Source organism: Triturus cristatus, chromosome 7 (assembly GCF_964204655.1).
Source record: "Triturus cristatus chromosome 7, aTriCri1.1, whole genome shotgun sequence".
NCBI classification, from domain to species: domain Eukaryota; kingdom Metazoa; phylum Chordata; class Amphibia; order Caudata; family Salamandridae; genus Triturus; species Triturus cristatus.
In genome coordinates, this window is record NC_140590.1 from 785,472,241 (window position 1) to 785,493,726 (window position 21,486).

Here is a 21,486-nt window from a genome sequence, read left to right on the forward strand (position 1 = left end):
CATGTCCCGGCGTCGTTTAGGAGGTCAGCTCCCGGAGAGGCAGCGCCAAACCACAGGGACAGGGCAGTAACCCCCAGCCCAGCGCCACGCACAGGGACAGCACAGGGACGGTCCAACCAGGCGCCGTGTATAAGCGCCGATCACTCAATAAAGATGGCCCCTTCCATTACAATTCGTAGCGAGAGATCAAAGGGGGACTTCCAACAGGGGGGATACATTTGTTGCATCGGTGGTGGTAAAGCAGCGTAGCGGCGAGGCTCCAAAAGAAACTGTTGCGCTACTTCTGGGAATCTCGGTGGCCTACCGCGTCTCGCCGGCGGTTTTGGATTCTCCTGTAATGGCCGCTGTTGTTGCCCTCCAGCCGGACGCCGCCGAGAACAAAGGACCGGACCCACTCAGTAGGCGTCTGCGGGAATTCAGGGCATTTCTTCACCCCCGGTGCAGGAGGGACGACGGGGAGCCCACCATCGGATGCAGCGTCGCCTCCCCTACCCGTTACCGCACAACAAGCACGATTCAGCAATCAGGAGAGGAAGCGGTACGGGAGGGAAGCGGACGAGTCGGCGGAGCCGAGGGCTCAGGCGGCCATCTCTGTTGCCGGCTAGGCTCCTCCCCAATGAAGGCAATCTTAAAGGAAATTTTCATGAAAAATGACAACCCATGGGCAAATGGCCTTTTAACTGCTTGCACTGAATTGCACCTTGACATGTCCAATTGGCGGGATTTTATTTATCAACCTGGAATTTTAAAAAACATTTTAAAGAAACAAGTTAGATTGCTATCAAAGGAAGAGTACTTGAAGGAACTAGAGTCCTCCAGTAGTAACATCAGGATATTAGCCAGTTCCTTCCACGATAAAATGAGCCAGCCATACCTTGACTCCGCCTTGAACAAGTCAATCTTAAAGCAAATCCTGTCTGTGAGACTGATGGTACTACTGATAAAAGACATCAACAGCCGTTGGAAAACATTAGCGGTAGTCACTACTTGCAGATTGTGCCATCAGCACGAGGAGTCCATGGCCCACATAGTCTGCATATGTTACCGTTTGAATCATGCACGTTGCATTTTATTGAAACCCTTGTTTTTAAAATATGGGATACACACCTGCACAGACGCCATGAAACTTCTCTTCAAGCTAGAGATCCCAATGGAACTAGCAAGATTAGCGAAGTTTGCCCACAAGGTGAAAGTTCTGCTCTATAACGACTAGGTTAAAGACTAAAGACAAACTGTAGTCTTGATCTTGTGGTCCTATCTTTTCTTAAAGTAGTAACATCAGAATGTTTTAAAGAAATGATTATGTCTAATATATGATTAACAGTTTTTTCAAATGAAATGATTATGTTTTATCTAAACTCAAAAAAGTGTCTGGACAGAGAGCGCTCCAACCAGCCTTTTTACTTTTGTTAACCATTTTAGTTAATTGAAACAATAAACAAACATTTATTGTTTGACTGTGAGATGGTCTCTTACATTTGCAGATACAATGCTAAATCTGCTCGAGACAAATTAACCAAGTAAAAGTATTTAATTCAAGGCAAACTACAATGAAAGTAGGTCTGAGGTCAGAATTCAGCAAAACTGCAATGAAAGCTGGCGAGGCTTCTTAAAATACCGATATGGGGCTTGGAGAGAATATCTCAACAGTCCGCATTCCATATGGACTCTGCTGTGGACTGAGAGAGCACTACATCCTAAAGGGTCGTCATCCTCCAATTTAAATATTGTTTGCAGCAGCTTTCAAAGTGGGTCGACTTTAGAGCTACTTCAGTGTAATATGACCATAAAGTGTTATTTACAAGATGTTTTGCGTCCTGTTACGAGTTAGAGATTCTTGAGATTTGGGTTCCAATATACAAGGTTTAGGAGTAGGTGAAAAATAATGAACGCAAAAAACCTCTGCATGACCAATGTGGTCTTGACGACAACTCCCTTTTATGTTTGCGCTGTCTCTGCCCTGCTCTACTCGGTTTTAGGCAAATCATTTTCAACCCTCTGTTTTTATGAGGAAGGTGCATGCCTTCTGTTAATGAAACATTTAATCTCTCCTTAGCTGCGGCCCCATAACGTAGTGTGTTCTAAATGGTAACTTTTTAACACTATCTAAGAATATGTAGGTTCATGTTTACAGCATTGTGGGTGAGAACAGTAATGATCAGGGTGCTGATGACTAATTTTGGTTTAATTTCTGTAATGAACAGGGCGAGAGTCCCTCATCATCTGATATTACGTACTGGTACACAGATGAGTCTGATTTATACATATGTAAAGGTTAAATAATTATATAATTAGGTTTAGACTTCAACAGATACATTTTGTGTGGTATTAATTGTAAATGTTTGTTTTTAAGTTTCTTAGTTGGTCAAATAATAGATTTGATCAGCACATCCAAGAGTGCATGGCTTGAAAGTCCCTTCGTCCAGTACTAAAGTCAATCCAATGAGCAGTCCTCAGGGGGCCCTCAACCTGGCGTAACTACTTTACTTCTAAAGGGGAAATAATTTTGTCAGTGGAACGGACTTTATTGCAGAGTGATCAGAAATACTTTAAAATTCCCTTCTTTGAAAAGAGTCTGCTCATAGAGTTGGGGGGATCCCTTTAAGGAGTTTGTGGCCAAATTGGTTTATGGGGGCTTGCAAACCGCTCACTGCTTAACGTTGGTTGGATTTATTGTCACCAATTTGCTTGCTTCTTATTTCATGGCTTTCTGTCCCAGCTTGACCATGTTGGGTTAGTCCATGGAGCATTGCTTCTTTAACATCTCTCTGACTGGCTGGCTTCTGTCCCTCCACTGCTCACTTTTAGGGAACTCTTTTTTTCATTCTGGTAAAGCACTACAGAAATGCATGCGTTATACATCTCGCGCTTTCTCTCCCCGGTGTGCCCTCACCCAGGGCTCTGCATTGCTCTCGTATTCTCCTCCTCTCCTTGTGCTCCATGCTGTTCTCTCACGTGTGCTCCTCCTGCTCCCTTGTGTTGTTGTCACTTTCGTGTGTGCCTCACACTCATGTGCTTCTCCTCACCGCCCCATCCTCCATGTTCTCATCCCTACCGCCACCTGTGCTCTGTGTTCTCTCCATGTGTGCTTCTCTGCCTCCTCCCTCGCGCAAACTTTTTTTTCTTTTTATGTATTAGTTCAGGCAGCGCCAACGGAAGGGCTTGCCCCAAAGAACAGCTTTACAGACGGTTTAGTCCACATAAAATGTTTCAGGGAGCAACACTGGCAATTTCAAACCGATGTCAGAAATCACAACAAAAGTAGACAACAATGTAGGCTATTACTAAAGAGCTGGTGGGATTGGAGTGTGCAGACCTTTGCACAATAGACAACCCGATTGAAGTTCACACACCTGGAGAAAGCATATTGATTTGCATCAGCCAAATGGGGTTAAATATTTGTAAATGCTCTTTGCATAGGAAACAATGGTAAATCTATATGGAAAAAAAAACTCAGTAGAATACCTGAAGAAACCAGATATTTGTAAGGCTGTCGGAAAGATCCGCAATGTTACACAGGAAAAAAGTGGGTTCCAGGGAGATTTGTCCATACAGCGAACATCCCGAACTACGCTGCCAGACCCACGAGTTCCAGAAGCCCGCAAGGGTAACCACGCTTACCCGAACAAGGCATTTGCCTAAACCACGCATATGCATGGTTAAGGCAAATGCGCTCTAGTGTTCGGGATGGGCGGGGGACTTGAACAGGAGCTTAGGAACTGGAAGCGGACAGGTACGTGGGGCTGGGTCTGCATCTGGGGGTTGATTTCGAAGAAGGAGGGGGTTGGGGTAGCTTTAAGGGCTGGGTTGGGGGGGAAGTAGATAAGAAATTGGCCTTTTTTAGGGCTCATGGCGGAGGGCAGATAGGGGTTTGTAATTTAGGGCTTAGGGAGGGGGGCAGGTAGGGGCTTTGTAATTCAAGGCTTAGGGCAGGGCACGGGTAGGGGGCTTGTAATTTAGGGCTAAGGGCAGGAGGCAAGTAGAGGGTTTGTAATTCAGGGCTTAGGGTGGGAGGGCATGGGGGTCAGAGTACTGGTGAACTTAGCCACGCACACACCCAATTGAGTGGTAAAGAAATGCGTGGTTAAGTCGCATTCGTGGTTTGGGCTGCGAGGTAGAGGCACGCATGGTTGAGCCTTGCGTGCCTCTACCATACAACCTGTCCATAATGATTGATCTAGTTAAGGATAAGCCATTACTCTAAAGCAAGTTTTATTCTGTTTTTCTCCCTCCGTCTCGTATTCCTTAATATTCACTTTTGCCCATTTGTACATTGGAGGTAGAGCCAGGTTTTACTGAGTTACTCTTCCTGATAGATTAAAAAGTTATTTAATAATGGGTGTGTAACCTTTTTTTAAAACAGTTTTAACAAGTTGCGTCACACAGAAGTTTATATTCTAAATCCTTCTGCGACTGTAGAAATGTATTAAAACTAAAATTAAATATTTGTTTGAAGCATTTTGTTCTGGCAAGTTTTTAGTTCATGCTACGGTAAAATAACTATTCCCCCTTTACTATTCAAACTTGTGAATATTCCGGGATAAAACCTCTCATCGGGTCATTACCAAAACATTTTATTTATACCTTGGAGGCATCAGGAGAAAGAGCAGGGGGAATACTGTTAACATCGATCGCATACTGCTTGGGTCCTATTTAAGCGTGAGACACAGTATGGCTGCATGCTTGATAGTTACCATGTTCCAGAATTTGTCAAAGGCCACAAGAAAACCAGAGCACACGCCTCGAAGCCCCTTGTAAGTACGAACGTGGATGTTGACCTTCACTCGATCCTTGACACAACGGTGAAGTTCTCCAAGAGGACTCCCATCATTCACTGGGGAGAAAAGCGCAGAGTCACTGTTTGATTCACAAATTGACCTCTATTGCTTACAAATTTAAATTGCATCTCTAAATGCTCATTGCAGTAATCCTCTTCTCAAGTCACAAGCATGTCCATTGCAATAAACCCTGGCAACCACTTGTCGCCAGGCATCAATCAATGACTTCCTAGCAGGAACCCGCATACAACCGGGGCTCCTAAGGTAGCTTCTTACTTGCACCTTCAGTCTGTATCATCCCAGGGCTCATCTCTACACTCCTTGCATTTTTACATTTTAAGTGTTATTGTTTAGTTCATGCAAACTCTACAACCTTATCAATTGAGCAACTGATAATAAAGCCTTGTTTGCCTCGGGAACATTATTCTGCCCATTAAAGTAGTGTTAAACCACTCAGTGTAACACTTGAGAAATCACTCTGCTTTCAAAGGGATGCAATATTTGTATACACTTCAATCTCCTTGTCTATGTCCGGTTTTACCGAAGTCGCAATCACATCATCATAACTGCATCTTTCCGGAAAACAACAAATGCTAGAAAAGTCAGAAGGTTTAGGTTTCTAATCAATCCTAAGCCGAAACCCAACATTTTTCCAAGCAGTAGTGAAGAAGAATAATGGTTAAAGACAGTGGTTCCTTCTGGCCTTCCTGACAGACCGGTATGGATACCTAATGTGTGCTGGACGGCTCAAAAGCAACCAGGTGCAACAGCATAAGCACCAGTATAATAAGAACCCCCTTAGTTTTGATCATGTGTACACTGTAAAAAAAACAAAAACCAATGTCGCAGATAACGGTGAAAGCTCCATGCATTACTGGAGGTCAAGAAGAATGACTTGCTTGCATCATAAGATGGGAAAGAGCACCTCTACAATACTGCCTGCAAACCACTCACCACCATCTCCGCTAGCGAGCCACACTTTACCAAAGAAGCAACAGGAGGTACTTTAGTTTTTCTAACTAGACTGCGCATCTGAGACAGACAGCAGATGGTATAAACCAATGTCACCCTTTTTAAAAGGATAATGTGGTGAAAGCACTCCCACCACCATCCAATGGCAAACCGCTAAGATGAAACCTGCATTTCACTGGCATGCAGTACTTCATCCAACAACGACCAATGCCAAGCAATCTGCGCTCCAGTCAGTGAGGAAGCCAGGTCATGGAAGTCAGAACCATAAAGCATATGGCCTGGACCACCTCCCTGAGCTGATTTGAGGTAACGCCCCCACTGTAACCACATCAACAATCTCGAATACTTCAAGGCAATTACAGCATTAAAATATACATCATATTTGTTCAGCTACTCACAAGGGTAGCTGAGGGACGGTTCGCAAGCAGTAAGGATAGTCTTTAGAAAGGATTACAATTCAATCATGAATTTCGCAATTTCAAGAACCGTTCTCACATTGTTCCTAAAAAGCTGAACAGATGACATCTACTAGTCAGTAAATTTAAGAATCAACACACCTCTAGCTATCTAGGCCATCAACATTTTGCTTTTAGCTAATGACTGAGATCAATGAACCTGTGAAATTGTTTCTCTTGTTTACTTAGGTGGGCCAGTACTAGTAAAGACACACTTTGCAGGCGCAACACCGAGCGTACTGTCATTTTCAATAAACTGTCCCATTCCATAGCACCAGGACTGGCTACACTGCAGTGCCACAGAGCGTGCATGAAGTAGGCTTTGCTTTATTTCGTGCACCTGCAACAAGCACCTGCAACAGGAATTTATCAAGATTTGCTTGAGGTTGTGCAAGGAGGAGAGAAGAAATAGCATCAGTATAAAAGGGAAGCTCAAAACCAGCTGCTCCAGGACATACACAGAAGTGTGATGAGCCCTGTCAGAGCCATGGCCCTGCTGCAAGAAGAGGCGTGGGGCCACTCTTGGACAAGACGACTATCTGCTGCACTAGCAGACTGCACAGAGGACCCTTGCCCGTCACTGAACCTTTCAGGAACAGTATCCACTTCGACGTCGGATTTCTCAGGGTGCTATTAGCCAAACAATAATCACAATTAGTTCTCGTGACAACATATACACGTGCCTTAGCAATTCTATTGTTTAGTAAGGTCTCTCTTGCTCTAGGAAACATCATTTTATACAAGTATATTTCATATTCATGAAAGATAAGGTCCTGTTATTATGGAACTAACTCTGCTGTTTTTTTTCCTCGCAATGACCTGTACTTTGTTTTACTTTTTTTAATTTTTTATTTCAACATACATTTGTTGCATGGCTTGTCAGGAGCTTTGGTGCGATGTGTTCAAGGGGGATGTATGATACAAGAAGCTAATATTGGAACACAAATATTGACTTGTTAAAGAATGCACGGATGTAGATCGATGGGGTACTGCGCCTGGAATCAACAGTACACTAGAGAAAGGGTTGAGTCGTCTTTATGACTTACACAGCCTAAGAAAGAGGTCATGCAAAGGGTTAATCGGAGTGATAGAGGTAGAAATTAAAAATCTTCTCTGAGGGAAAAACAAGCATTGGCAAAGCCAACAGGTTTTGCCAATGCAACAGCAATTGGCGTTGTCAATGTCTTTTAGTCATGTGGTATAGCAGCACGGCTGCTGTTCAGCATTGGTTGAAAGTCATGGGAAAAAGTGCTATGACGTGATCAGCGCTCCTTAAAAAAAAAAGTAAAATGCAGAAGTAGGCCTGCTTCCTTCCTGCTGGGGGAGGGAGGAAGAAAGCTGCAGGTATTATTCATTTTGTAAACAACCAATATCAGAGTGGAATGTTTCTACTTTGATACACATTGTGCAAAATCTAGCAGTGATTTACATTTGCAGGCAGAAAACACACATTACACATGGAAGTACATGAATTTTTTACTTTTTTATTGGAGTCAATAACAATACCAGTAAATGAGATATATAGAACGTAAAGTCCAGTTATATGATGGATGACCTGGATGTATGAATTGGGGACAGCTTCTAATTTTACAGTGTCTAGATAGACACCCCAGTACATCTGACATGCACGGTATGCCACACTTATATTAACAATAGTCCCAATAATGCAGTGGGAAATCGGAGTAGGGGATTGATTCAGAGCACACTACGTACAAGAAAAGAACGAGCAGCTCTAGTGTCACACTTCATTTGACCCTGTATCACATTAAATGTACAAGCTAATGCTTTTTATGTTTGGACAATTACATTTTGTGTAGAACAGCGCAAGTGTGTTGTAAACGTGCGGTTTCAGTTCTCATCCTGATGAGGGAGGGATTGGGAGGACGGTTCAAGCAGCGAAGAAGGGGGGGGGTGGATGAGCAAGCAAATACAACTGTCTCTTCGAGATAGCATAGGCTTGATGTTGCAGGAGGGACAGCTTCACCAACCCAGTGATAGTACATAGATGGGCAGCCCTGCCAAGTACCGCACACCAGGCGTCAGACCAACGCTTTTCAGTGTGGTGGTCCACATCACCACACTGAAATGTATTGTCATGCATTATAGCGCCTCCTCAGCTGTCAAGCTGAGTGCTGCAAAATTCGCCATTGCATAGGCTGGATTGGCTTCCGGGAACGCTTGGGGGCTCACTCAGGCTGCTCGCAGGCAGCTCTAGCTGCTCTGGTAACAATATACAAGGATATTTTTCACCCAAGACACACGGCGCCTGACGTTAGGAGTCCGTGCATCCAACAGCTAGTACCGAGAAAAGTTCAGTGAGGGTAAGCCTTGGAGAACAAGTTTGTCAAATACACTTTAATTAATAGGCATCGGCGGGACGTCCTGCTGCCCGCGGCACAAGCAGCTGTTCATGTTCGTTGGCTGCTGGCAGTGCAGTGTAGCAGCAGGCAGGTCGCCTCTGCTCTGTAAATCAAATGAAGGATCCGGACCAGACCCATCACCCCACTGGCGGCCACCAGCTGAGAGTGACTGAATCGGTCGGAATGCTCAATAGCCCACCGAGCAGCACACGGTCACCACAGTCCAGTCTGTGCAGCTGAGCCGCCCTGAATGCCTTGTGCAAGACTACGGTCCGCGGGAGAATCCGAGCCGTGCTGATTGCAGCCCATTTACCGAATTGCAGCGCTCACCTGTCGCCCTTATAAACAAGCATTTACAATGCAATAGGTCTTGCATTTGCGAAATATTGAGCTATTGGCATTGTAAATTACAATCTTTTTATTTATGTGTTGGTTTTCAAAACCGAGAAATAAAAGGCATTGCTATTTACAATGCAAATAGCTTAAACTCTCGCAAATACAAGACCTATTGCTTTGCAAATGCTTGTTTCTTCTGCAATGTACTTTCCTGCTGCCCAGCGGCGTGTGTTGGTGAGGACTGGGGGCGGGCTATGCTGTACTGACAGGCCTGGTTGGTAGTGAGACAGTCTTTAAGCATGCTTCATGTTATGTTGTGTGTAATCGAAATTCGTTATTGTTACATTTGGCAGCGAGTTGTTCCTTCATGCTCCTTTCACGGATGCTCGCTTGCATCGCTCTGAAGTGGAGGAGTGAATTGGTGAGTGTGCAATATCTGCTCACTAAAGTAATTCTGGAAGGCTTACTAAGTGCAGACCTATAGCAACGCAAACCTCAAGGAAATGTGGGGCACTTGTATGGTGCAAAGGGACTCTGAATGCATCCTGTGGCACCTTCGACTTCTTATTCACTCTAGCACGTTCGGCAAACACTGTCAGTACACTACTAAAGTTACAATCAGAGGTGCGAGTCTGCCTTCTGGTGGTGCCTGGGTGTTTGTTTAGAGGTGATTGTCTGGTGGAGGAGGGGGGTTAGTCTGATCAGTGCTACTTAAACTTGCAGTGGGGGTGAAAACTTGCATGAAAAGGTAAATTTTTATCTGTTTCCTAAATAAAGGGCTTTTGTGGAGGGGGAGGAGCCTACGCTTTGTTCTACAGCACAGGTTCAGCCGTCTACCTAATTATGTTCAACAGAGCATGTTTAATCAAAAACAATGATTTGCATGTCATCAACTTCCCACCCTCCTCGGTTCTGGTCAAGTTAGAGTGAAATATTAGACTTTCTAAGAATGTGGCTTTATTCAGTTTGAAAAGCCGCAGACAGGGATCACAGCTGAAAGGCAATTTTTATTTCCTCATGACGTGTGATAAAATAGATGCCACTTTTTAACACTATTCTTGTGGTAGTACACAAAGCAATGGTGGTATTAGAAAAGGTTATTGGACCAAGTGATGCAGAGAAACTGAAGGAAGACGTCTGAAGGAGGCAGTGTCTGGCGGCGGCAAATTGGTTTTAAAAAAGCCACTTCTGGTCCAGAAACCGTTTTTTCTGGTTAAGCATGCCTTGAGCTAAGCCCATCAGCCTGGGACGCCTGCACTTCACGGATTGGTCTAGTAAAGCGAATGCAACAAAAATGTTAAATGTCAACATTATACAGGAAATTAGAGAACAGAGGCCTGAACATGTTCGGAGGGACAGAGTCAAGCTTTGTGCAAGAGAAGCAATATTCTAAAGTCAGAAGAGATGCAGTGGTATGACTGCAAAAATGTTTGCATTTAGCACTTTTGGTGTCGACCTGAACATGAAAATAGCAATTGCAAAGCCATACCATGAAGCCAGGCGAAAACTGCTTTTCACAAACAACCTTCGGAAACTGCAAGGAAGCCTTTCCCAGTGAAACAAAACAAGCCCGGCGGAGCGTGGCGCGCGCGCTTGGGGGCGGGGGGGCGGACCCTTTGAAGTGCTCCCAAAAAGCAGATTGCATGGCGGCACGATGCGCGTGATTGTGCGCGTGCTAGCCATGCAATCCGCTTTTTGGGAGCACTTTTCAAACCCGCTTTCTATAGTCTCGCTTTGCGATCGCTTACGCGATATCAAAAGAGGGAGGTATTCTCTGCTTTTGTTTTAAATTCTAATGAAAAATAAATTACGCGCCGCTTGCTGATTAGCAAAAATTCCCCTGAGGCCATTCATCACAGACTCACAACAATAAGATTGATAATGAAATAAAAAGGCTTAAGCACTGCATGCAGTCTGAAATGAATCACACTGTATATGCCGCTGGTAACTGTAGGATACCGTTAATTGGCACTGCCCTTTTAATCTACTCATGTCTCAACAGCCGACCTGGCTCTGTCACCAGTGTGTGCTTCAGTCAGCCCGACTACTCAGACTTTCCTGAGGCTTGGTCAATGCTGGTCAGTGCCGAATGGGGCGGCACTGGAGTCCGCGAGTTAGCTGACCTGTTGACTCACTATAAATAACACCCGCCAAACGCCATACCAATGATGTAACGTTCGCTAATCCGGGTTATCGTGCTGTTTATTCCAGATTGTAACCTCAGCGGTTGCACATGGATGTTAAGTTATTCACTTGACTTCTGGTAATGGTCACAGCCTCTTGGGTTATGTTGAAAGGTTATTCCAAGTCGCACTAAATCACCCAAAGTTTCTCAAAGAGCCACGTCGAAAGCAGTCAGAGAACAGAATTCTCAGAAGAAAGTACCTGCAAAGTTAATTTACCACTAAATATGGAAACAGTGCATTCAAATTGCTCTTATTTCATTTCACCACTGCCACGCCTCATCTCCCTTTCCGGTCCTGGACCAGAGGGAGACAGATCAACGCTAGCCTCTGGTTCCCCATCGCACAGGCTTTACATGTATCCCTTGTCTTCATTGCTTGATTTTGCGCGCAAGAAAGTGTCACTCAGTCATTAAAGTGTCACTCATAATTACACTGAAATTATGAAAATGTCACACAGTAATCTGAAACCTTGACAGCTATGTATGGGTAAATGGTGCACCTTTAGCGGGCTGATTGATTACTTGTAGACCGAGCGCACTCCCTCATTCTTGCTAAAGAGTTCCGGTCGCTGCTGCTGGCAGATGTTATTGATATCCGGCACTATTGCAATACCAAGCAGTGACGGGGGGGGAGTAAGACGGGACAAGCAATGGGGGATAGAGGGGGCAAGCAGCGATGAGGGAGGGGGGTTGTGGGGACACATAAGCAACAAAGCGAGCGGGGTTTGGGGGACGGGCAAGCAACATCGGACATTCAAATAAAAAAATTTTAATGCGCTCTTGGAAAACAGCGTCTGACATTTGACCTCAGTCTTTGTATGCACAGCAAATGTGATGAAATTACAACAATATTTACAGGTACCACGAGGAGAATTGGGGACAGGGAGCGAAGTTAGAAAGAAGGAGGTCCAGTACCCATGCTCCCACAAAATTAAGTATATATATATCTACTGGCGGTCGCCAGTAGATAGTTATAGTTAGGACCGTGTTTCCATAGGAAATCCGCAACATTCTATTTGGAATAACTTTGGTGCCGGTTGACGAATCCACGCGAAATTTTCAAAATAGGTGGGGCGCTCCGCTCCTACCCTGAAAGTCTCGGGGGGGATTCGTCAAGCAGGGGCTGAGAAAAAAGGGGGGTCCCAAAACGCGTTTTCCCCATGCAATTTTCCATAGGGACCTTTAGTCCAAGGTACAGCCCGAACGGCTGAACAGAATTACTTGAAATTTGGCAGAGAGGTAGTCCTCAGCTCAGGGATGTGCCTTTTGCATATATGGAGTCAATCTGTTCAGTAGTTCCTGAGAAAATTGCAGTTAAAAGCACATACATATCTATAGCCGCGCACCGTGCACGCACCGTGCGAGCACCCTAACGTGCGCGAGCGTAATTCTGATTGGTGGTTACATGTTAGTCAACGTTCGAATCGGTCTAAATCAGGAAGTGTCGGCCGCCATTTTGTTTGTTTTCAGTGCGAGAGTGAAAAAGGAAGGTAGCGAACGTGAAAAGGGAGCAGGATAGAGAGTTCCTGACCCCCTAGCCTTTATCAGGGGGTCCCTGATGGACCCCGAAGGCAGGAAAAAACATTTAAGTTTTTTTTTTTTTTTTTAAATCGCGGGGTTGCGCGCACCGTGCGCGCACGGTGAAACCCCCCCCCAAAAAATAAAAATTTAAAAACAAATTTTTAATACGTAGTTTATTGTAAAATATAAAAAAAAAATACATACATAACTTAGCATTTAAAAAACCGTACATATTCACTGAAAAAAACCATAGGTTTCACACACGTTATAGTTAGGAATTAGCCTTTAAAAAACCTTGCAAATTCACTTAAAAAAACCATAGGTTTCACACGTTATAGTTAGGTGGATATTTCTCTCGTAAAAAACCAATGAAATTCCCCCGTTATAGTTAGTTCAGATAACTATAACTCGCGCGGCCGCCACTCTATCACAAGGATGATGTCATGAGTGATGTAATATGCGACTTCATCAGCAGTGGATTGCGGTCGCGCGAGTTATAGTTATCTGAACTAACTATAACGGGGGAATTTCATTGGTTTTTTACGAGAGAAATATCCACCTAACTATGACATGTGTGAAACCTATGGTTTTTTAAGTGAATATATATATACACACACACACACACACACACACACACTCGGTGGGGGGGGGGGGGGGGGGGGATAGCTGTTCCTAAAAAGAGTGGAAGGGGGGGGGGGGGACCAGAAATGGGTAACTGAGACTCACATAAAGTGGAGGTCATTTCTCCTTAAGAGTTTAGTGGCCTCACACACCCTTGCGGGTGTCATGCTTCATCATAGGGCGTTGCTCCTCGTGGGGGTGGCGCTGCAGTCCCTCACGGGCCCCGCAGGAGGGCTCTTCAGCGGAGATCCTTTGAGTCACCGCCGCAGTTGTGCATGGGGGTGTGGGGGCCTATAAAAGTAAGGCGAGTTGGTGTATTAAAATTACTAAATGGAACCTAGAACCTAAGTTTTTATTCACGGGTCCAAATAGTAAAATAAAAATAGAGTGGATCCTGGAGCTCCTCTTTGGAAAAAATTTAGAGGGCAGATGTGTAACTAACCGCTGCTCTCAGGATGGGTGCAGTGGTGTGAAAGTCCAACTAAAATGGGGTCAACATGTTTCGCGCTCGGTACTGGTCCATAAGGGATCCTGTGTCGCTTCGTCAGGACCGGTGTAGAATGTGAGAATACTGTGGTGAAAATAGAACAGATTCCAGTAAAGGCCTGTGAACCTGTGGTACCTTATTGTATAAGGAGAATGCGTCCAAGCGCTAATAGGCACTCTTTTTGTAGGAACCTATGCCCAACCCCTATAGTCCAGAGAATGAGCTACGTCGGCACCGTCTAGGTGACAGACTGAGAAAGTTTGCTCGCCTGTTCTCGGGTTAGTAGACCTACCCCACCTACGTAGTATGCCAGGTGATCTGCATATTTACACACAAAACATCCTCAGAAAGTTTCTGTTTTACTGTTTAATAATGTTACATGTATTAAACATCTATCGCAAATGTTCATAAAATCTTTTTTTAAAAAGAACAAAAAAAGTATCAAATGCTCGCCAATTGGCGATGCAGATGCCGGCTTTCTTTCCAGCTTAACTGATGTGAAACATCTCTAGTAAAACCAAGAGGTTTTTTGGAACAAAATCAAACATCATGTATTTTGATTTAAAGCACAGGTATATTTTTCCCCACTACATGGCTGTAAATTCAGTCTGTGCTTTAAACGGGTGTATTGCATAAATCAAAGGGCTAACACAGGTTTCGACATACCGACCGTGTGATAATGGACAAGCCGCTTAATTTGCCTGTGACTCACTCTATTTGCCTTCTAAATCTAGAGTGTTTGGATATGTGGCAAATGTCCAATTTTAGTGCCTGTAAAAAAAAAAAAATAAACAAAATAAAAATTTTTTACAAAAAACAACAAGAAGAAGAAAAAAAAAAAAAAAAAAAAAAAAAAAAAAAGAAGAAGGAGGACATTAACGTTCCGTCGAGGTTCTGAAAACAATCGTTATGCCTGAAATGCACTCTTGTAGGAGGAATGTTTTACTTCAAGTAGTTTTAAATGATCTGTATAGTTAAACCCTGGGGCCACACCGTCTGCGCCGATAACTGTGGCTAGACCCATAGAAGTGCCAGCTCACAGCGAACGGGATGCAACTCCTAGAGTCACACTAGGGATCATGCTTGATTTTGAATTCCCGATTACCTGCACAACTACAATTTTGCAGTTCAGCTGCATTCACTTTTTAGGTCATTGGATCAATTTCTGGAACACTTTGAACGTGATTAACATGGCTTGAACGTTATTACAGTAAGCACAGTATAAAGGAGGACTATTCTGCTCGGCCTAGAAATGCACCACGAAGCAGCTGTTTATTCTGCATGCTGTAGTTTGGATGTTTTACTCCTTGCACTTGAGAAGGCAGCCAAATTAATTACCCCAATATGATGGCGTATAAAGCAGCAAAGCGGGGGGGGGGGCGGGGGGGGGTTGGGGAACAGGCAAGAAACACAGGACATTAAAAAAAATCCTCTCACTTTGAAATCAAAGGAAGAAAAGTAAAGAGGCACCCTCGGACAACACCATCTGACATTTGCCCTCAGTCTTTGAATGTATAGCAAATGTGATGAGATAAGAACAAGATTAATGGTCCTGTATACAGAAACAGAGCGACTGAAAACACGAGCGCTCGTGGGAAGTGCTCCTAAACATCAACAAAAGTAGTTCCTAAAACAGTACCTAAAATGGGAGCATTGGATGGATAGTAGTACTTGGCCAATGCTCTCAGGGAGGGCTAAATACTGGAAGAGGCATGAATGTCATGGACAAATTGGATTAAAGAACATGAGAGCGACGATTGAGCCAGCAAATGGGAAGCCTATGGGCAGGCTGAAGCCCACATATGGAATAGGACAATTCTCTTCGAGACAGCACATGCATAGTCTAGTCGAGACCTAAAATGACCTCCAAACCATGCCCGTTTTACTAATAGAGCCCCCACTTTACCATAAGCCAAGTACAGAGGTTTGTTAGTGACAGCATAGATAGTCTGCAACAGACATCACAGCAGATTTAGTACATTGGTCAGCTGGTTTGAAAACTCACAGGTCTTGAATTTTTCTGTGCCTATAACATTCTTTTCTTTAGGGATCACTCTCCCAGTTCGACCCAAGATCTCGCTGTTCTTTTCACTCATTTTCAGAGGGTGGACAGATGCAAGTCTACACTTTTATGCAACTTTACAGCCATAAGCAGTAAAGTTACTCAAAAGCGTAAGACTAAACTTACATGCGTAACGTACTGAGAATTGTTAAGTTATCTCTCTCAGTTACAGGAATAAACCTTTAACTGTAGAGGCAAGGCACCTACTACGGTGAGAGAGGAGTGCCTGTAGCTGTATGTTTGTAAGGCTTCCATAGGCAAGGTAAAGTTTCACTCTACATCAGGACACTTACTAGAATAGATCACATGGAATGTTCAAGGGCTGTCTAGGACTGAGAAACGCTATAGAATATACACTTACCTGAAACGCTATCAGATAGTGTGTTCCTACAGGAAACTCATTTATCGGGTGACTGTTTACCAACACTGCGGCGGAAGTGGAGAGGGCATATTTATACCACCTCTTACTCTGGTTTTGCAAGTGGGCCCCTTATATGTGTGGCCCCGGGAGTCCCCTTCCAAAAATCATAGGTATGTATGAACCCAAAAGGGAGGTATGTTATTCTGCATGGGACTCTAGCTGCACATGAGCTCTGTCTGGTGAATGTCTATGCTCCCAATATAGGTGACAGAGCCTTTTTGGGGAAGTGCTGGCGGCGGCACAGAGATTTCTGCCTGCTAAGATTATTGTGGCCGGGAATTGTAACTGTGTGCTAGATGGTTAAGTGGATAGGCTCCCCACCCAGCAGCTGGGTACTAAGCCTAATAAGACGGAAACCCTGAAGCAGATGATGCAGAGAACAGGGATAATAGACATCTGGAGGGCCCAAAACATGCGTATACTCTTGTTACAAACCAGCTGTGGACAAGCACAGTAGGCTGGACTACTTCCTCACACAGGTAGATGCGACACAAACTGTGACGGACACTACCTACTTAGCCAGATACATTTTTGACCACTTGTCTCTACTTCTGACATACTCTTTGAAAAGACAGGCATTCCGAGCCCCATTATGGTGAATGAAGGCGGAGGCCTTTACCCGATCTACAGGGGGACGACTGAGGAAGCTTGGACTGACTACTTCACTCACAACTGGGAGAGCACCCAACATAGAGCGACGGAGTCGGACGCAATGAAGGTGGTGCACAGGGGAGTAGGTATGGTAACAACTATAAGCATCCGACAAAGGCTAGAATGGGACCTGACACCGCAGGAGGAAAAGTTGGCAAACTTGGAGAGGGTGCTGCTGCAGAAACAGGTGGTGCGTGCAGAGTGAGCGATGAAAGTGAAAAAACAACCTATACTCCTTTGCAACTTGTGCTGGCTGTAGCACGTACTCCATGCGCCCTGTCTAAACTGTGACCAATGCATTGGCTTTTTAGACATAGGAAAGGCGCTTGATTCTGTCAGCTGGGAATTTATGTGGCATGTGTTAGACCGAACGGGCTGGGTCCCAGATATGTTGCCTGGATAAAGTTGCTATACATGGAACCGCTGGTGCAGGTACCAGGGGGCGCCTGGTGTCTGAGGTGATCCGTCTACAGCTGGGTTCCTGAAACGCATGCCCCCCAACCCCCTTCCTGTTTTCCGTGGTGATAGAGCCGGTGGCGTGCAGACTGAGACAAGTGCTGCATAGTTGGGGAATTCAGGTGGGACTGACCAGCTATGTTGTGTCATATGCAGATGACGCGATGGTTTATTGACGTCAACCAGACATATCGACTCCGATCCTTTTGAATGCGATGAGGAAATTCAGGGAACTCTTTGGTTTTCATGTCAATCAACTGAAGTCTGCATTGTGCCCTGTGAGGCAGCTGAAGGGGGTGGAGATCGCACGATTCCCTGAAGTGGGTTTACCATGGAAAACGGACATCGGCCGCTACCTCGGCATGTACATATCACATGTGGTACAGCAGTGTCATACCCTCAATCTGGGATGCGTGATAGCAAATCTCTGCCCATCTATTACATTTCGGAACACTCTGAAACTCTCCCTGATGAGAAAGAGAGCCCGAATTAAAATAGTAGTACTCCCTCGTTCTCTTTACATATTGCAGGGCACCATGTGTGAGATTCCCCACAGCATCTTTCGGGAACTGAACCGGCTCCTTGTGGAACTGCTTTGGGTGAAAGAGACGCAGGGTGGGATTGCCCATGCTAAAAATCAGCGTGGGATGGAGGTACTGACCTCGAAATGTACGACCTGGCATCACAATTGCAGCACGCTCTCCATTGGTTTGATGACGAGCCCAACTGTGAGACGTCCCTGCTGGCAAGTACATATAGGGGTGCTGACTTGGGATCCTTATTGTTAAGCAGTAACAGAACATCTGGGACCTTGTCACATGTGATTAGACTGGTGCGCAGACTCTGGGAACGAGCAGTGCTTCATAGGGCGCCGGAACTGCAGATCTGGAAGATGCAGCCTTTTGTTCAAATAGCACAGACAAGGACCATAGGCCGCAAGCAGGAAGGGGGTTTATACCCGGCAGGCACTTTATCACCTTGCAGGACGCAATACAGCCGTTAAACTAGGGAGGGTCACTTACTTCAGTACACCAAGAGAGCAGCCACGGCACAGGCGAGGTTCTTGATGCTCCCATGCCCCCAGAGACAACTCGTTGCACTGCTGACACTGGGGAGAGGGGGGGGGGGGGGTGGAGCCTTATCGCGCACATATATCGAGCCCTACAATCAGATAGGAAACGTGGCAACAGTTGAGCAAATTTCCATCACAGTTGAGGAGTGGACTAGGATACATGAGGGGGGTGCGGGAAGTTTCAGTGCATGCAAGGTTTAAACTCAGTATAATATAGTACACATTGCGTGCCTCTACCCCAAACACCTACACACAATCTACTCCGCTAGAGACCCCAGGTGTGTACGCTGTGAGAGCACACCAGCGAACTTCTTTCATGTGGTGTGAAGCTGTCCACCGATTTTACATTATTAGGATGAGGTCCTGGAACACTTGCATAGGGCAACAGGCTGGGCGATCCCTAGGGAGCTAAAATACTGCCTGCTGGGGTTGGCGCGTACTAAGAAGAACAGAAGAACAGGAAATTCAATAGAAAATTTGAGATCCTTGGGTTGACACTGGCCAAAAGATGCATCGCTATTAGATGGTGGATCCCAAGACCCCCATCTCCGACGGTTGACTGGCTGGGAGAGGACAGAACAGGCCAGGTGGAGGAAATCCATATGAAAAAGGTGAGATGGGACTATAGACCGGCGGGTGACCTGCTTGCGTGGGGGGGGGGGGGGGGGGTGCAATGACTCGTGACCTGACTAATGACAGCAGATTCCCAGCCTCCCCAGCTGTGGCGGATATGCATAGTGGGGGGACTCCCGGAACTTGCATCACACGGGTATGGAGAAGGAACAAAGTGCTAGCCAATGTTATCAAGAGGATTAATCAGAATATGGGAAGTATTGAGGAAGCTACTCTTTCCATCCTGAGGCTTCCGAACAGGCAACATGTGATGGTGAAGATGTGAACCAAGCAGAGCAAAGGGGGTGAATGGGGAGGTGGGGGGGTTGGTTGATAAAGCAAAACGTGTTTGTTCAATGGTTATGTTTCAATAGACTCAAAGGCATGTGAAATTGTTGAAGAGACATATGCGCTGATCGCCAATCCGATGTTGATGGTATTGTTGGGAAGGGATGTGTCATTGGATTATATTATGCTGTGCATAGTTGCTGAGCACTATCTGGATTAAGATATTTTTAAAAAACGCGACACGGAGGGATGCAAGCAACAGCACAGAGGGACAGAAAGGCACAGGCAACAACACAGAAGGTGGGAGAGAGCACGCAACAACGAGTAGAGACAGGGAGGATCATGCAACAACACAGAGCAGGCCTCGAAAACTCAACATTTTTACTAGATCTGCAGGTCTAGTAAATTAAATAATCTACTCAGCCTAACTGTAATGCTCATAAACTGGTTTCAAGTGATGTGATCTTGGGGAAATATTTTAAATTCACTGAGCTGCGCCATTTTCTTCATTATCACATATGAGATCACCTTCAAACATGCAAGTTCAGCATGCCTGCTGTACAAAAAACATGTTTGGTTTAATAGACTAAATTTTTGAACCGTATAGAATACAAATCTAGCCACATATAGGATACACATGACCCCTGACCTGCCTCTAAGTTCATTAACATCAGTCATCAGGACAGGGATGTTTCTCAAATCATGTTTAAAAACGATCACACGTTTAATAAATACATAACTAAAGCATGAAGTGGTAGCACACTGCCATTTGCAATCAGAAGATTTTACATTGAAATTATCACAACATTTCCCACTGGCATGTGGTTTTACTGACAAAATTATATATAGTACAAACAATAATATTTTCAAATCAAGTTTTTGCAAATATTATTTGTGCACAACCAAGTAAAGTGTTCTGAATTATTTTTCTCCTATTTAAATCTTAGTTTGCATCACACTTCTTAATTACCCAAAAAATTTGCTTTTCTAATTTATTTTGAAATATTTGTACTATTAACTTACAGGCTATTTAACCCCTTGGCTGCAGCAGGAATTCCGCCGCAGCGCTGGGGGGGGGGGGGTTTGGGGGCAGCGCTGTGCTCATGACGGAGCCACTCCGTCATGAGTCACGGTTGAGCTGTGCTCATGACGGAGTGGTTCCGTCACGACTCCGCCCACTGCGCTAATCGCCCGCACAGGCGGGGAATTAGCGCCGCGTGGGCGGAGCGGCGGCCAACGGCCGCAGCATGACGGAACCACTCCGTCATGAGCACACGGCACCCGTGGCTCATGACGGAGTGGTTCCGTCATGAGCGGGGAAGGGGTTAAAGGTTAAGCTAGAAAAAAAAACTGACATCTTCAGACAGCGCACTTAACAAAAATCCCTAACTGTAGTAAGAGAAAGAAAATTTAATTCCAATTTCCAAGCAGCAATTAGTAAAAAGACAAACTGACATTAGACCTCTTCCTTGAACAGACAGCAAGTGTGTCAAGATGAAAACAAGATTTAATGGCATCTTTATTGCTCATTCGCTTTCTGAATGAACAGAACACCTGTTCCTTTCCGGCTTAGGTTCACTGCCAGAAAAACTAGCAGGTTCTAAAAAATAGCTAGCCCTCATAAAATCTGACTCACCATTGTAAATGGGCAAGTAGATTTTTCAATGCCTGCAGAGGGATGGTAGACTGGAAGCAGCAACATGGAGGAACAAAGCACTCAACAAGGAGAGACAGGAGGGAGCGTGCAACAACATAGAAGAACAGGACGGAGCACACAAAAACAAGGAGAGAAACATGATCGTGCAGGCAACAGTGAGAGAAAACAGGACGGAGCACGTAACACGGGAAGAACTAGGCAGATCACGCAACAACACGGAGAGAACAGGACAGAGCATGCAACAACATGGAGAGGAACAGAAGGGTGAAAGTGAAGACGATGGAAGAGCGGAAGTGAACGAGCACAAACATGGGAAAGGAGCAGGTTATGGCAACAGCAAACAGCGGGGTAAGGAGGGAGACAACCTAAAAACACATGCACTCTTAATGAATGCTGCAAGTAGAAGAAAAAAAATGTAGCCCGGGCCAGAAGGCGTGAGCAGTGGGACACAATGAAAGGAAGCAGTAATTGGTCCAAGCTACAGAAATACGTGAAGATAAAGTGAAGCTGGCATGCACTGACCAAACAGGAGAAAGCAAATGAGTGACGATG

General features: G+C 45.0%; 1 protein-coding gene across 1 annotated transcript in view; it reads right to left on the reverse strand.

Moving 5' to 3' along the window:
- LSM11 (LSM11, U7 small nuclear RNA associated) overlaps window positions 1-21,486 on the reverse strand; it is a 29,882-nt gene that overhangs the window by 6,784 nt on the left and 1,612 nt on the right. The window contains exon 2 of the mRNA XM_085617598.1: window positions 4,695-4,834. Coding sequence (XP_085473724.1) covers window positions 4,695-4,834 — 140 coding nt within the window. The remainder of the gene's footprint in view (window positions 1-4,694; window positions 4,835-21,486) is intronic.